Source organism: Phasianus colchicus, chromosome 6 (genome assembly GCF_987193195.1).
Source record: "Phasianus colchicus chromosome 6, bPhaCol1.hap1.1, whole genome shotgun sequence".
NCBI classification, from domain to species: domain Eukaryota; kingdom Metazoa; phylum Chordata; class Aves; order Galliformes; family Phasianidae; genus Phasianus; species Phasianus colchicus.
In genome coordinates, this window is record NC_143441.1 from 47,294,318 (window position 1) to 47,311,801 (window position 17,484).

Sequence of the window (17,484 nt, forward strand, 5' to 3'; positions counted from 1 at the left end):
ACTAACTGCCCACAGTGTATGAGATGGGAGAGCTGCACATGAAGTTTGCAAATGCTTTTCAGAGACACAGAGCTCATAGAGTGGAATTAATGAGTCATTACTGTTTCTGCTGGTTGCTAAAGATATCAGTGTCTTCAAATGCATGTTCAAAATTAACTAAATCCCTCAGCTAATGCCTCCCACCCCCCTGATCACTTAAAACTGCACACACAGTTCCTGGGGGCAGTGCTGGCTGAATTACAACACAGAAGAACAGCTTCTCCTGTAAGCTTTGCATGTTAAGATGCTAATTTTACAAATCTTGAGGAGAAATGTTCAGTTTTTGAGTGTCACTTCCACTTGGCTATGCAAACTGTTTTGAAGCAGAGAGCTGCTGCCTTCTAGACATGCCCATGGGCTACCCCAAGGTAATGCCCTTGCAGTCCCACCTACTTCTTATTAAAGCTATGTACAGCTTCTGGCTTGGTTGGTTGTTTCTAGTGTCTAGGTATTTTTTGGTTTTTGTATGTGGTTCAGTGCTCTGTGCCCTCCTGGAGAGAGACAGGGAGGATACAGCAGTTGCTGGTTCTTTTTTTAGTCTTAAGTTTGCACCTCTGGCTTTAAAAATGTGTTGGGCGATGGGGATGAAATACAAAACTACCCTGTTTCTGTAGCGTTTGCCTTGACACACAAGCATGAGACAAACTGCAAGTAACTCATTAATGATATTATCACTTATTCCCTGTCTTCTGATGCCCCAGGCTAAGGTAGCCAGAGTAAGATCCACTACAAGACTTACCAGCTATCAGCTGGATTATTGCAGTCACTTTGCAGTCCTACTTCCAGTATTCTCTCAGTGTTGCAGAAGTGCAAGCCTTTATTTTGCCCGATAAATGTTGGGTAAAAAGAAACAGTCACCACGTACACGGCTCATCCCAGAGCAGCTCCTGTCAGGGCCACGAGCAGAGAAGATCCCTGCTCCCTGGCCCTGCAGCAGGTAGGGCTTGAGCTCCCTCTACCGTGAGTCTGCAGGTATTGAATGCAAACGGAAAAACTTAACGCTGGGGGAACTCACGTGCCAGGCAGAGAGGAGTGCTTATGTTGCAGGAAGCTGGATGTTACATCAGGTATTTCCACGCAGGTATTCCTCCAGAACGCTTTTTAAGAGCAAAGGACAGAAGGCTTACTAAAAGATGAAGCAGCACATGGTTATCTTTCTTTATTGCCTGTGTAACACCTGCATGAAGCAAGAAGCAGAATGCAGTATAAATCCATGCACAACAGACACATAAATGACTCTCAGCAATCTTCCAGATAGAACAAAAAAAGTACATAGGTGGATACCTCTCTAACCTCATTAGCCAGGTCTCTCCTTTACAAAGATTGCCTCAAAGCTGATATTTTAAAGTGATGTAGAAATTCTTATTTGTCTGTATACTAAGTGAATTAACTTTTTCACAATAAAAATATAGTTAAGTTCTATTAAATTTTCTTCTGAAAATAAATGTTTCTATCTTTTTGCTATGACAATAAATTACAGCGTACCACAGATGTAGGCTTTAAGCAGATTTATAAATAAGCAGGAATTATGTGTTTCACCTACAGCTTAACTGACTTCAAGGCGTTTAGTAAGAAATAAATGCATTTATAATCCAAACTCAATTTGTCAAGGGAAAAGCATGTAACTGAAGTCAAAGTAATGAGATTTAATGCTGTGGTACTTCTATGTAGGATAAGTACTCATGAATGATCTGTTCCTCCTCCTCCAGTGTTAAATCCAGATAATCCTCTTCATGTTCAGGAATATCCTCTAGGATTTCATTGACTGCATCAGTCTCCATGTCTTCATCTGTTGGTGAACTAGAAGAACCTTCAATTAAAAAAGAAATAAAGTCAGCAGTGATTTCGTTGCTGAAAGAAGTTTGTACTTTCCCTCTTTCACCAGCATGACTGCTCTGCAAGAGCCAATTACTACAAACTACCTCTTATTTAAAATTGCTCTACCAGTTATTGCAGGACGGCCAATTTTCCCTGTACTTAAAGCTGCAGGAAAGCCCTTAGTTGTACAATGGGGATTGCTCGAGCTCTGACAGCTAATATGAGACAAAGTATGAGTTTCCTCTTTGCTAATGCAAGTATCAGTTACAGCTCTATCAAGATAAAGGGCATGTGGTCAAATCAGCTTCTGTATCACACATTTGGAATAAAACTTCATGGCAATCAAAAAAAAAAAAATCAGGTATTAACAAGCCAAAAATCTTCAGTGCTAAATCCAGGAAGCAAGAGAGTCTTAAGAATGTATTACTTGATTTCTGAGAGTACAGGCAGGGAGAGGCTGATTTGGTTTTAGTCTTAATTGGTATGAGTGAATTTATTTAGATGGAAAAATCTAGAATTATCTGTGGGCTAGAAAGGGCAGTGTGTTCCTCCCCAGTGATACGATGTAGACACCAAAGGCCTCCAGCCTGTGTGCTAAAGCCATGGCTAAGTTAGCAGCCACTCCTTTCAGCTTCTCCCAGGATGCCCCTTACCTTCTGGGCTACAACTGTCTTGTGTACTGCCTACAGCTGACACTACACCCCTTACAGATCATATATGGCTGGGACTGATTGTAGGGGCTATAGCTCATCTGGGGCTAACATCTCCCTTGTCGGTAACTATGGTCCCAAGGAAATCAATCTGAGGCCAAACTCAAAGCTCCCAACAAATAAGCAGAAATCAACTTGTACAAAAAGCATAACAGCCTCCTGCTTTCTCTAGTCATTCCATGCAGTAGTTCTTACTTGCAGACTCTGTGGGTGAGTCTTTAGATGAAGTTGATTCCTCTGACAGACTGGACCCCTCTGGAGATAGCTGAAGTGAATCTGGCAGAACTCCCCCATAATGAGCCAGTGTCTGGGAAGCTAAGTGGATGTTTCCTTTAAAGACCTTTAAAGCTTGCTTTGCTGACTCGTGGCTGAATCCCATGTACATCAGCTACAAGGGCAGAAATAAAGACAGAAATTCAAGCTCGGTCAGCACCAGTGACTGACAGGAATCTGACAGTCATTCCCCTTGCACAGAGGAAAGCGTCGCATACCAGGAATTCCAGGACACTGAGTGTGGTTTACTGGAATAGTTAACAACAGGGCAGCGACCTATTACAGGAATGGGAACGTTGAGCAAAATCAAGAGCCTCTTGTTTAACATCAGGCCAGCTCTTCAGTTTTCAAAAGGAACTTCAAAGCACTCCAGCATTCCAGGAGTGTGCATTTATTATTTATCTTTTCTATCAATATAGTTTTCCTGCCTGACATTAACTATCAAGCCACACTAGCTACTGAAGAGCTTTTCAGATGGCCCATGATGAGAAAGACAGATGTCAACTCTTTCCCAAGTGCACTGCAGTATGTTTAAATACTTGAATACATTTCTTCTCTGATGTCTTTTCTAGAGTAAGAGCACTAGAATGCCTGTACTTCCCTCAGAACAACACATTGGTGTGAAGGGCAGGAAGTAAACAGGAATTACACTTCAGCCCAAGTGTGACTTCGCTGTGAAGAGCAGATGCAAGACAGTGGAAATGTGACAGTATATGAGGCACTTGGGACAAAGACAATTTCTACAGCTTTGCTTAAGAAAGATCTAGTGTGGTTGAAAGTGTAATTCAGAAACAAGGCTACCAACTCTTCAGAAAGAAAAAGATCTGACTTACTTGGTCAATACTTTCTTGGGAAACCTGAAACTGGTCTGAGGCCGCAGAATCATCATCATCATTTTCCAACAGTAACTCTGGATTGTCCAGAATAAACTACAGTAAAATGGAGAGGGATCAGAATAGAGCAATACAGTTACATTAGGCCTCAATATGGAGAAGTGCATACAAGCAAGACCTCAACTATCTTAGTGTCTGATTCACTGGGTCAAGAAGTAGAAGTTTGGTCATTATAGTTCAAAAAAGGGTACAAACTCACCAATACAGAAGGCAGAAAAGAAGAAGCAATTCTAAAAGAATACTTTTTTTTTTTGTACAAAAGCACTACTCCTGAAAATCTCACCTTAAAAGCTTGGTCCAGGTTTCCTTGTGCATGATGAAGAGCTACTTGAGCAGCTCGCTCTGAGTAGCCCATACTTTTCAAGGTGTTTATGTCTTCCAGTCGCTGCCTTCTTTTAGCTCTCTCTTCCCTCCTTATCTGTGCCTTTTCCTGCAAGAACATAGCCATTACAAAGCTAACTGTGCATGGGATTGCTTCCACCTTCCCCTGTGCATAAGGGGTTTCTTGGATTTACTTCTTTTGAGCTTGGATTTCCTGAGGAAAAAGAACTCACTATTTTAAATACAGATTTCACTGCCAGACAGTGATCACTAAAGTGATTTGTATTCCCATGAGCAAGCACGGCAGCCATGCTTCTGAAGTCTCTGTCTGAAGTCTCAGCAGATCTAATCCTATGCTATCACAGCTATTATAGGCCCTATGTAGTAAGTGATAAACCAGCTTGGCAGATGGGTCTGTGGACAAGACCTGCAAAGGACACACAGTCAAGGCTGGGCATGTAGCCAACAAGATCTCTCAGCCATTTGACTTTTCTATCCACATTTCACTGTCTGAAGTCCTAAAATATCACGTCTACTTACCAAATGTAATTTCAGGCACTTTGAGTGTGGCCAATACTGTCAGCTACTTATACTTATGCACAAAACAGCCTTCTCCCCTCATGAATTTTCCAAGTCCAAACACTTCTATTAAGTTGTGGTTTCAAACTCGTGGCAGCAGATGTCAAGCTGTTAGTCACACTAACAGTGTCAAAGCACGATAATTTAAGTCCTTAATTTAGCACTATGGTATACTAGTTATGCAAAACACGATCTTAGGGACACCCCAACAAATATAATCCTTGGTTTAATGCTTTTACTGCCCCATACCTCTCTCCTGTTCGTAATAAGGTTGGCAGCATGCTCCACATTCCCATGGCACGCTCGCAGGGCAAGGCGAGCTTCCTGTTCAGAAAACCCCAGGAATGACAGTTGATAAACTTTTTCTGGATCTATGTACAGTTCTTCATACAAATGAGATGCCTGTGTGTAAATGAACAACGTGACATCACTAACACTGTTGCTAACATATAAATGGAAAAAAAAAATCTCCCCATTTTCCTGAGTAAGCAGTGAACAGGTAGAAGGCAGAACATGTAGTCCAAACACAGGAACATATTTCCTTCAATAAGTTCCTAGTGCAAACAACTTGAAAGCTCTCCCTAATGGTGCCTCACCTTCTGGATGTACTCAGCAGCCTCCTTTTCTCTGCCACTGTGATAGTGTCCTATTCCCTGAAGAAGATAAAGCCGTAGAAATAAAACCTTCTCACGGCCATAGCTTCCCTAAAGAATTGTTGAACAAAGGATAGAAGGGGATAAGCATATGTTAGAACATCCATTCATTATTAATAGAACATTATACATATTTAATGAAACTTTAGTCACTAAAATACAAAGCTCAGTATGTAAATAAAGTGTCACAGCAAAATCTACACGTAGAAACTATTTGCTGTGACCTTGTCAAGCCCATTGCTTTCACAATGACACAACAACATAATCAGCTAGGGAAGCACAAGAAAGCTTTAATCTTCTAGAATAGAGCCTTGGAATATTTGAACAGTAAGTGAATCGATGCAAGAAAAAAAAAAACGAAGCCACCCTAGTTGAATAAAATCAGCATACCTTGATATCAATAAGTCTTTCATGGTTCTCCCCATAGCACCTCTGGAAGCACCTGTGGGCTGTGGTCAACTTTTTCTCTGCATCATCCAGGCAGTCCAGCTGTTCCAGGCGGAAGTAACACCACACTATATCCAGCTGCAGTACTGCATAGTTATCAACTGTGTTCAGCAGCTCTGTGCTGCACTCACTGGGAAAATAAAACATTTGGTATTTTTTTTTTTAAAAGGTGAGTGGCTGTTTACCTTTTAACACTAACAGAAAAACATGCTAGGAGTACATATACTCATATATACACTCAATTAATTGAGGAAGCATGTGCTTCATATTTGAGGTAGCTAACTGAAGCCAGTGGAACTTTAATAAAACACTGATGTCCCATCACTTTCATTAATACATAGGACACTGATGATAACACTACTTCCCAAAAAGTTATGATAGCCACAATTCTTTTTTTTTTTTTTTTTTTTTTTACTATTTAAGACAGCATCCATTTAAAAGCAGGGTAGAATTAAACACTCTATAACCTTTAAGATCACAGGGATCAATCATCTCCTTCACTGGGATCTGTGTGAGTCTCCTTCTTTATGAGTGCAGATGAGAAGCAGAAGGGGACATTACTGTGGGGAGGGAGGGGTTCTCAAAATTAGCAACTTAGGGTTCTGACTGCTGACAGCAAATTAGATTACCAGCAGAAACCCCGATATGGTTACTGACCTCTGTGTTCTGCTCCATCTTTTTCAGGAAATTATTCCTCACAGGAGTGATTGCAAAAGAGTACGTGCATCTGCCTCTCAAGCCACAGCAATTTATAGCCTCATACATTAATAATGACAGTTTCTGTTTACATTAATATGACAGACTAAATGGCCCAGTGGCTGTATCTTTTCAGCTGTTCTACACGAAGCCACCTGTCACCATAAGTCAGAGGCTTCTTCTGCTATTTCCAAACTGCAGAGAGGGTGAGAAGTAATCCTGGGCAAAAGAGGCCCTGATTTATACACATAGCCAGGGCTGATGGTGTTCCTATATTTGGCTGACAGTACCGGAAAGCCAGTTATAAATACTTCAAAAGGTTCTTACCAGAAGTGTTTATCAGCATCCAACAAATATGGCAGAGCTATTTCATATTCCTTCTTTTTCATTAATGCTCTGCCCTTTTCATGATAACCCATTGCCAGCACAAGTGCCTAGAAAAAAAAATGTACCAAGTCATTTCTGTACTCCTCTCAGCTCTCTTTTATAACTAAAAATAATTATGTAGCTAATCCATTAGACTCCTTGTTCTTCCTAGAAAAATACCATTGTATTAGTTCAGTAAGAGTCATTATTTCACACTGCTTGATATTTTTATCCCATTTAATAATATTAATATATTGTCAAAAAAAAAAAAAGGCAACAAATGCTACTGACACATGAAGTGAAGCACCAAATTTATTTTAAAACTAAAACCACAGATAGATTCTCAGTAACAAGCGATAACAAGCTAAGCAATTTGCAAGTCCCACACATTCTAACAGTACCAAGCTTATTTTGCTTTACTACTAGAACTATCTTGTATAACTCTGGTGATTCACTTCCTATAAAACCTCAGAACTGATAATTATATCTTGAACGTGGCAGGAAAACTCTCTAGTTTCTGCAGGATGACAATTTCAATGATATTTCTTGACAGACACAACCTGCAGTAGTTCTTCTCACCCAAGTTCCATACATCTGATGCTTTAACTTTTAGGGTGAGCTCTTCAGCACCTCTTCAGAACAACATGCATTGTAAGAATGGACGGCTATTTTTTTCCAATCATCCAGAGACTCCAGATGAGTCAGAAAACTCAGTATGCCTCAGCAGCAGTTAACATATGTTGGGGTCTGCTTGTTGTCATTCTCCCTGCCCTGTATGTTTTTTTTCCATTTTTCTTTTGTTACATTTGTAAACATTTCTTACTTCAAAAAATCCAACATCTTAAAAGACAGTGTTACTGCCATTCTTCTGCTTCAGCAGCCAACATCAGGTGTGTCACTCCTACTGTAATGACTGCATGCACCTGGCCAAAGACTTTCAGTTGAGAATGTGGGGTTTGAACAGTGAACAAGTTTAAATCTGAGAGGGGTCACAGAGCAGAAGACCTCAAAACTAATTTTTAGAAGTCTGACTTTGTGAGACTCATTTTGCTTCCAGCTGAAGTTGACTGAGCCTAATGAACAAGTTCCTTTCATGTGGCCCTATGGCAATCAAAATTCAGAAGAGGTGCTAAGAAACAAAGTTAAAACCCATCTTAAAAACAAACCAAAAAAAAAAAGAAGACTGACAACACAGGAGGGTATGCAAGATAAAACCTGCGATTAGATCAGCAGTTAGGAGGCTCTCTTCAGATGGCTAAAGTATCTCCAATTGCAGAGTTCTACTTCATTTTCATTTCAAAATTATTTTTATTAAGCAAATATCTAGCTGACCCAGTGTACATCCCCAGAAAGCCCAACTGTATTTCAATACTATATTTGAAATGTAAGATAAATTTTACCTACTTTTTTGGCTTGAGGAGGAATCTCAATTGACCTCCCAGTCTGATTAGCTATATCTAGATATGGAGTAGTATCTGCATCCAAGTACTCCTCTGAAACATAAGAAAAAGCAAGTCTTAGTTGTAAGTACCACCTCCTAAAAGAATACCACTGTTGCCATAAGATTATGTCATTAAGTACATAGTTAAACAAAAAAATGCAAACAAAAACATGAATTACAAAGAGGGCTGGAGCACCTCTCCCACGAAGAAAGGCTGAGGGGGTTGGGCTCGTTCAGCCTGGAGAAGAGAAAGCTCTGGAGAGATCTCACTGCAGCCTCCCAGTACTTGTCGAGAGCTTACAAACAGGAAGGGGACCAACTTTTTACATGGTCTGATAGCGATAGAACAAGGGGGAATGGCTTTAAACTGAAAGGGGAAATTTAGCTTAGATGATAGGAAGAAATTCTTTACTCAGAGAGTAGGGATGCACTGGCACTGCTGCCCAGGGATGCTGCAGATACCCCACCCCTGGAGTTGCTCAAAGCCAGGTTGGATGAGGCCCCAGTAGCCCTGTCCATGGCAGGGGCTGGAACTGGATGACCTTCAAGGTCCCTTCTATTCTAAGCCATTGTATGATTCTATTATATGAAGTCTGTTTTTAGACAGACCTACCACCAACAGCCTTAGCTGGCCAAGCATGAAGCATTTTAGAGCCCTTTTTTTTTTTTTAATCTCCAGAGGAGATTCAGGCTGGACATCAAGAAAAATTTCTTCAAGAGAGTGGTCAGGCACTAGAAGAAGCTGCCCAAGGAGGTGGTGGAATCACCATCCCTGGAGGTGCTCAAAAAAAATGGTTAATGAGGAAATATGGGTGATAAGCGATGGTTGGACAAGATGACCTTGGAAGTCTTTTCCAATCTCAGTGACTCTATGATTCTATCCTTTCCCAATGTCTTTAAAGTTTATGACTGTTCTATTATTTTTTTGTTTTCACTTTAATTTGATTTAAAATGAAAAAGGATGCTTTTCTTACAAACAAAAGACAATTAGGAAGGAGTTCACAGAGGTTAAAAGCGTCTGCCCTGCAATTTTCCTCAGATGAAACAAAAGGTTTGGTAGATTCTTTTTGTATTTCACATTGCTTCACACAGAGCCTTGAGCCTTTGAGGACACAATATAAAGACTGTGTCATACTCCGGCATTTTGCTATAAAGGACAGCTAGTAGTAAATATCTTAAGAAGGCCCTATACAGGATTCAAAGGCTGGGGTCTAAATTACCCCTTAAGTCAATAAAAAGACTCACTTCCTTTATTTGTTCAAAATCTGGTATAACAGTAGGCTAAAAGCAGCTTTGTTCACATACTTTTTATGCATTTGGCAGGAATTCATTACATACTCAATTTCAGTTTCTTGTTTGTGGATTTTTGAAACAATAAAATAGAGAAATGATTTAAGTTCATCATCTGGCAGCGCAATTCACAGACACACTTAATCTCATTTTGAGAAATTATTACTGTTAAATTGACCATATCCCTTTGACTTAATCTGCAGTTGCTAGCAGTTGACATCAAACACAATGAGAAAAGAACAGCCACATTATAGATCACAATGACAAGTGTGCTGTTCTGCACGATGTAACCATGGTTACACGTAGTCATATCTGAGGTAAACTACAAAAAAAAATGTGTAAGACTTATCATACATTATTCCACTGTGCTTATGTGAACAATAAATTTAAAGCCTGCTCTCAGAGTTGCCAGTCCCCTAACTGTCAAGTGCCAATTACATAATAATTGATTAATATTATATCCTTCAGCAAGTGTAAAATATTTTCTAGCATTCCACCTGTGTAATAATTAGAAGAGGAAGTTTTAATCAACCCAGTTTTCAAGTTGGCAGAAAACTACAAGGGTATAAACTGAAGTGACAGTACAGGCACTTTTCCATGCTGAAATGCTACAGAGATGATCTGCAAGATGCCCAGCTCTCCACTCCCACACCAACCCTGCCTTACCTCTCTCTGCTAGGATTTCCAAACCCTTCTTAGTTCTTTGCATCTTCTCACTGATGTCTTTTTCTTTCTTGCGTTGAAGTTCTTCTTCTTGAACTTTTCTTTTAGTTTCCTCATCACTCTGTTCCAGTTGAAGTACCATCACTTTTGCATTGTGTGTTACACCTTGATCTTCAAGGGTTTTTCCTGCAAAATACAGTATTAGGATCACATTTCTCATACTTTATTTGTGAAGAAACCATTTTACATTGTAGTGCTACTGGAAAAAAAACAACCTCAACAGCCCTTCACCTTGCTCACATTACACTGGTGAACTACAGTCAGTAACAGATCCAAGTATTCAGTCATGATCACTGTGAATTACTGACATCCTCCACAGAAACCCAAATCAGAAGCACATTTGCATTTAAGAAATGTTTTTAAAATGACTGGTATATTTTTTTCCCCCAAAGCATTCAAGAATTACAAGTGTTTCTATTTCAATTAATTGATCTCCAGGCAAGAACTAGAATAACGTGGGGTTAAAAAAGGCGTCCAGAATCACACATCACAACAATACCAGTCAGAGGAAATGGAAATTAAATCCAACTTCTTATTATCAATTTCATGGCTGTAACTAGTTCTGACTTCTTTCAAGGGAACAAATATGTCAGCTGCTCAGGTAATCAATAAAAAGAGTAGTAGTTTTTCAGTGTTTCAAACACACTGTGGGAATTACCATGTGTAACACATTACAAACAAACTTCTGAATGTGCAGCTATATAATATGGATTAGGGAAATTTGTTTTTCTTAAACATCTATTCAATGCTTCTGAAAATAGATTTTCAACATTTATTAAGGGATTCCTATAATCAATAGTTCTGAGTACTTTGATCATTCCTATTTATTACCATTACCTTAGAGCAGAGACTGGTAAATACAACTGCAATTCGTTGGAGATTTTCCACGTTAACAAAATTGCAAACAAATTTGCTTCTGAGAAGCAATAAACTGAAAAACAAACACAGAAGTATACTCAACTTGAGACACTTTACTTGACTAGAGATACATACCCAGGTCAAGCTGCTTCTTATTTATGATTATTTTGATAGCATTTTCTTGTAATGCATGCTCCTGTGCTATCCTGTGAAATAAATCATTGCATTTATGAATATAAATTTACAAGGACAAACAGCATTTCTAATAGAATAGTGATGAAACTTGAAAAAATTATGTTCATAATGGCTTAACCTTTGGCTATGAAAGGCTGCTAAAAGTCAAAATAACATCATCAGAAAGCTTTCTATGCCATACAGGAAAAAGATGGGATACAGAAAGGGAAAAGCAAAGCAGGCAGAAAAGAATCTGATTTTAGCTGGGTTAAAAAAAACACAAAAGAGAAGTTGGTTCACTATTTAGAGGACCTGCCTCACTACAAACAGTGTTGATCACTGCTGCCTTCTCTGGTACTTACTGATGATTTACAAAGGAGTCATTTCCACTACTAACTTTCCTTTTTTCTGTATTAAGCTACCACTTTTTTAAATGAAGAACTGCCCTATCCAGGAATGCTGTACAGCCAACTCAGACATACCAAACATTGAGAAAAACTTAAGATAACCCAACACTAGTGCACCGTCTGTATTTTTGTGAAGTAGCACACTGTCATACAGTACTAAGACAAGAACCAAAGGTGATTACACTTACTGTGATCTGAGCTCCTTGCCAGTGATGAACAGGCTAGTTTCCAGTGGGACTTTTCTGCTCTGCAGTAATTATGTTGGATGGGGGAATGGAAGAGGAAAAGAATGTATCACAGTACTTTGGACAATTTCTTTTTCAAATAATAATCACGTTAACAGGGTTACCATTTGGCATACATACTATTAATCTCCAGGCAGGGAACATTCTACTTGCTATGCACTGCTAAAAATAAGCATTACTACTGCACAAGTTAGATAAATCCAAATTCAGACCCAAACAATTTAAACTAATTTAATTATGTGCTCCCAATCTTAACTCTGCTCTGTAATTACACCGCTCACCTGTGACTGGTGAAGTTATGATTAATTCCTATTAGTGTGTCTGGTCCCAGATTAGATAAACTGGGATTTTAAATGAATTAATTCCCTCATGCCCAGCAGCATAGCAAAAAGGAATTAGCAGACTATTTGTTTGTTTTAACTGCATGGCAAATACTTAACAACCACTGCCTTTAGCCTGTCACATTCCCTGCTAATTAATTTTCACTACAGGAGAGAGAACAATTATGATTGTGTTTTTTCAAGTATTCAGTGGAAAAAGAAACTTCTGAAGCACGGGTTATCTCTGAAGATCACCTTCTTCAGCAGAAAAATATTGCCCTTTTCCAGAGTCACCACTCACTGATGTTGCTGAAAAGATGAATGCAACCTTTAAGTGCCCCTAAGCAAAGAAGTTCTACTGTTATCTGAGCAGATCAAGATACACAGCTCTGGGGAAGATGCTGCTCCCACTCAGCAGAACCAAAACTAGAAAGTGACTGGAGATGGCAATTGTGTTTGTCAGAGACTAGCTTTGTCTGTACTAGTAAGAACTTAACCAAGAGCTGTTCTCTGTCCTGTAAAGTTCACATCCATAGAGCTGAATCCTCTCAGCCTTCAAAACAGTACAGCTGTATCCAAAGCACTGATGGAGATTAGTCCCTCACCTTGTGCCTCACCATTGCTTGGCAGAACAGCAGACCTCAATGGCCTGGGCAGAGCTGCATCAGAGAGGATGCTAACAAGTGTGACTATGGAACAACTAGTGGGCTTTAGCTGACTGAAGTTTAGCTGAACAGGGTAGATGCAGTCCCAGAATCCAGCATAACAATTAGAGTGACACCAATTTCATTACTGTGGTATGTTTTATGCAGGAAACTAAAGACTGAAGCCTGGCTTTAAGGGGCAAATTGTTTGGAACCTCACTTAGAATAGATGAGTACCATCATAATAGAAAATGATACCTTTCCAAGTTCAAACACTGGAGGTTTAGTTAGCTGCCTGGGCTAGAACAGTTACAGTATAAATCACTGTAAGAGCATGCCACATGCCATGGTTAAAAGCTAAAGAAGGACTATTTTATATTGTTAGCCATACACTACTTAATGACAGAGCATTCAATTTGGTCACTGCAATTAAAAAGATAGGGGACTTCTTAAAAAATTAAAGCTGTCATTTAAACAAGAGCTGTGGTAATAAAGTGATATTCATTTGCTAATGCAACTTTAGGTATTTTATAACTGAAAAAAATATCTGCTCTTTATTGCTAACATGAACAGTTAAGTCAGAAGAAATCAAATTGAAACAGACAGACACTCAAATCTAATTTACTTTTCTTAATTGAAAGATCATTTCTCATTAAATCCTAAGAGGAAGACAATTACTAGTCACCCAACACTACATCCCTTCTTCATGATATTCCCATATATCTGAAAAACTAAAACTATATCTACATAACTTCTCCCTCCCCACCCCCAGCATTATTACTTTTTTTTAATACCAAACACAGATTCATCATGCAAAACACCCAAAGAAGTTGAGAAAGAACACGTCTGCATTAGATGTATAACTAGAGCTCAAAAGGCCATAAAGTAAAGTTACTTATCCCAACTTTTCTTCAACATCACTTACTTTTCTCCGAGGCAGATGTATATCAAGTCTTGCAATCCCAGTCACTTTATAATTTTCATTTCCTGTTCCACGCTCAATTGCTTTACACCGTATTTCTTCCAGCATATTCTCTGCATCATTCTCACTGATTTTCAGCTTGGATGAATATTTTTGGACAAGCTCCTAAGAAAACAGCAAGAAAAATCTAGCAAAATGCACCAGTAATACGACTGGAGGATACATGACATCAGCTCAGATGGAATATTTACCTTCATCTCTTCACCAGCTTCTTTTTTATCATTTGTATATGGTGGTTTCCACAGCTGAATTTTATCTTCTCTTAAGCAACTCGTCAGCTTTGCTATCAAATACTTCTTTTGTGCCATTCTTTTAAAGAAAAGCAAACAAGCAAAAAATACCATTTAGTATGAAATGCATTTTGGTGGGGAAGGGAACCTAACAACAAAGTTACCAAAAATTGGAACATGGATAACTCAAGGAGCCCCCTGCTTTGGTATTTTGTGACAGGAAATCTCTAACCTCTCATATAAGCTAGAATTGCAGAACACATTGATTCTTCAAAATCCATGAGAAAACTATTCTTTCCTGCCCTGGAAAGTGCTGCTCATTCCAATCCCTCTGCAAAACGTGCCTGTGCTATGCCTCTGCCTTTCTGCTTCCCTGCTTGCACTGCTTTTCTCCACCAGCCACTGGTTGAACACAAATTATGACTCTCTTTTGGAAGACAGAAAAGAGATGTCAAGAACAAACATCTCAGTACCACAAACTTCCCCGTGAGAAGACCATAACACAACGTCCTCATCGCTCCAGCAAATGAAATCATGCCTCCCTTCTCAGATCTCAATCATTTGGCAAGAAGCCACATTTAATACCATCATGAAATGGTACTGTAAAATCCTGCTATCACAGTGATGAAATAGCAGCTTGTCACTTTTCATAGTCCACAATACACTCTTCCCACTCCCACTGCACAAAGAACACAAGTAACATAAAGTACAGAGACTGAGATTATATGTGATGTGCACTGTAAATCTGCAGCAGGCAACGAAGCACCCATCACTAGGGAAAAGTTGGCAGTGTGCTGAACAGAGCAGCACCCTGGCTCACAGGTGACAATTTAGGCTGAACTCATCACCACAAGTTACTCACATTCAGTTGAGAACAACCAGTTACCTCTGAGTAAATCAGCATTTCCCTGAAAAAAAATCCATTAAAAAAAAACAGTGTTCAAGAAATGTTTAGATGTCGTACTGAGGGATGTGGTTTGGTGTAAAACATTGGTGATATGTGGTTGATTGGACTGAATGATCTTAGAGGCCTTTTCCAACCTCTATGATTCTATAACAAGGAATAGAGAAGGCAGAGAGAGGATAAGGAAAGGAAGATTAAGTGATCTTGAAGAAAAAAAAACAACACAAAGAAAATCTATTTATTTATGACTTGGCTCTTGTACACCAGGAATCATATGGGAGATGTCTTTTAATTTATATAGAAAGACATTTAAGTTGTGGGCACTGAAAATTGATTAAACTGTCACTTTTCTTTAAGAGTGGAATCATTTTTTCTTTTTCTTGTTTATCAGCACAGACCTCTCAAGAAAATGGGGCAAAAAAGAGAAGAATCAGAGGTCATTGCCCTTGTGTGCAGATTCAAAGCCTGCTCCTTGTTCAGAAGGGCACACCTAATAGCAAAAAAACGTAGGTAAAAAAACGGTCAGTTAAACACCAGTTAACCTTATCTCAACTGCAGTTTTGGTGAGATACAAAGAATCTTTGAATGCTACAAAGACTCTTCTAGTGAAAGGCCAGGACAAGTAACTGAGCAGCAGGTGCTTCAAAAACCCTTCCGTTTTGTCTCCTGTAGTTTGTACAGTGTCTGATCAAATCAGGCAAGAAAACAACACACTCTTCTTCTTACTGAGATGTTGTTATTATTTCAGGGCCAAAACAAAAGATGGCATTTGCAAGCAGAAAGGAACAAACATATCCAGTTTCCAAAAGATAGTATTAAAGTGCAGTTTTCCCTTTTTTTTTTTTTTTTTTTTTTTTCCCCAAAACACATCACACAAATCCCATATCACAGAATGACCCGGGTTGGAAGTGACCTCTAGGATTGTGAAGCTCCAACCCTCCCCATGCAGGGCTGCCAATGTCCATATTTAATACTAGCACAGACTGCCCAGGACCCCATCCAACCTGGCCTTGAACACCTCCAGGAACAGGGCATCCTCAATATCTCTGGGCAGCCTGTTCCAGCACCCCACCACTCTCACAGTAAAGAACTTCCTCCTGATAACCAACCTAAATCTCCCCTCCCTCAACTTCAAACCATTTCGCCTTGTCCTGCTGTTATCTATCCTTGTAAAGAGCTGACTCTCCTCCTGTTTGTAGGCTCCCTTTAGGTACTGAAAGGCTGCAATGAGGTCACCCTCCAGACTGAAATACAGTCTTTTTTTTTTTTTTTTTTTTTTTGCAATTTTTAGGGTATGCTGAACAACCAACCCACCACTATAGTTGCACTTAATGTTAACTTCAGAAACAAAAGAATATCCTTTACTTCAAGGCATCCAGACACTTTAAGTCTACAAATTATACAGGTGACATTTGGAAGCTGGTCGTTCACCTTTTTATCAGATTGGTACTTCACAGTTTTGTCAATCTGCTCATCTATAGAACCAGGAAGCAACACTGACATCTTCAGTTAAACTTACCCTTACCAAGCCTCCACAAAAAGAATGTTTTCCTTTTCACAAATAATAACACAGCTATAGTTTTGTATGTTAAAAAACTTTGACATTCATAATGAATTACCATTTCACCTTAAGTAAACGGCAAGAAAATCCTTAACAAGAACTTATGAATGACGTTCCCACAAGCATCCCTGAGATGGTTTCATTTTCACTGAGCTTGAAGGGGCTCTCCCAAAACTCAAAACAACCGATGGGGATTTACCAAGGGCTGTTCTGAACACCAGGCTGAGCTTTTGCCACACAATCGTCACCATCTGAACCAGCTGGGATCCAAAAAACAAACACAGGTTTGAAAACCAAATCGTTGAGGGAAGGATTCTGAGCAGCCTAGTAATAAAACAGACTGGATAAAGACATAAGCAAGGCTCCCTACAGCAACGATTTAATGCTCACTCACGGCTCCATGGGCGGCAGAAAAGCTATGCACCAGGACGGGCACCTAGCAGCAGCCCTGGGCCACCCTCAGCACACACCCGGCCCACCCCTGCCCCGACAGCACCGACACCCCCGGCCACGCAGCCCTGTGCCGCAGGGGGCAATTCCCAGCGCTGTCACTGCTGGGTGCCTCCAAAGCACCACACTGGCAGAAGGGCGAGGCCCGGGGAGGCCGCACGGTACCTCAGCCTGAAGGGAGGCACCCACCTGAGCCCTGCGCTTGAACGCGGGCCTCGGCGCTCAGGCTGAGGGAACAGCGAGCCCTACCAACAGTTGTCCCAGCCCACCGCGGACCCAGAGCCCGCTCTGAGGGGAAGCAGGGCGGCGGCTCACCCACTGGCAGCGGCCCGTAGGAGGAGCGAAGCGCACCGCTCCCCTCAGGGAGGGCGGCTATACGGGGCGGGGTTCTGTAACGCCCTTTGCTGCTGCCGGCTTCCGGCTTCCGGGAGATTCCTGCGCTGAGACCGGAAGTGAGGGT

The 17,484-nt window shown here is 40.2% G+C and overlaps 1 protein-coding gene across 4 annotated transcripts; it reads right to left on the reverse strand.

Moving 5' to 3' along the window:
• Positions 1-1,173: 1,173 nt before the first annotated feature.
• Positions 1,174-17,447, reverse strand: NUB1 (negative regulator of ubiquitin like proteins 1). 4 transcript variants are annotated; one of them, XM_031607908.2, is made up of 16 exons: positions 17,214-17,442; positions 16,774-16,834; positions 14,071-14,188; positions 13,823-13,984; positions 11,877-11,935; positions 11,243-11,313; positions 10,193-10,375; positions 8,200-8,288; positions 6,757-6,863; positions 5,677-5,863; positions 5,230-5,337; positions 4,883-5,035; positions 4,017-4,163; positions 3,674-3,769; positions 2,763-2,955; positions 1,174-1,849 (listed from the first exon to the last, which is right to left on the reverse strand). In XM_031607908.2, the coding sequence occupies exons 3-16, from the start codon at positions 14,185-14,187 to the stop codon at positions 1,686-1,688; spliced, it is 1,836 nt and encodes a 611-aa protein (XP_031463768.1). In that variant the 5' UTR covers position 14,188; positions 16,774-16,834; positions 17,214-17,442; the 3' UTR covers positions 1,174-1,685. The 4 variants fall into 4 exon arrangements, with proteins under 4 accessions (XP_031463768.1, XP_031463769.1, XP_031463770.1 ...); XM_031607909.2 differs by having other exon boundaries at positions 16,774-16,898; XM_031607910.2 differs by lacking the exon at positions 16,774-16,834 and having other exon boundaries at positions 17,340-17,447.
• Between the last annotated feature and the right edge of the window lie 37 nt (positions 17,448-17,484).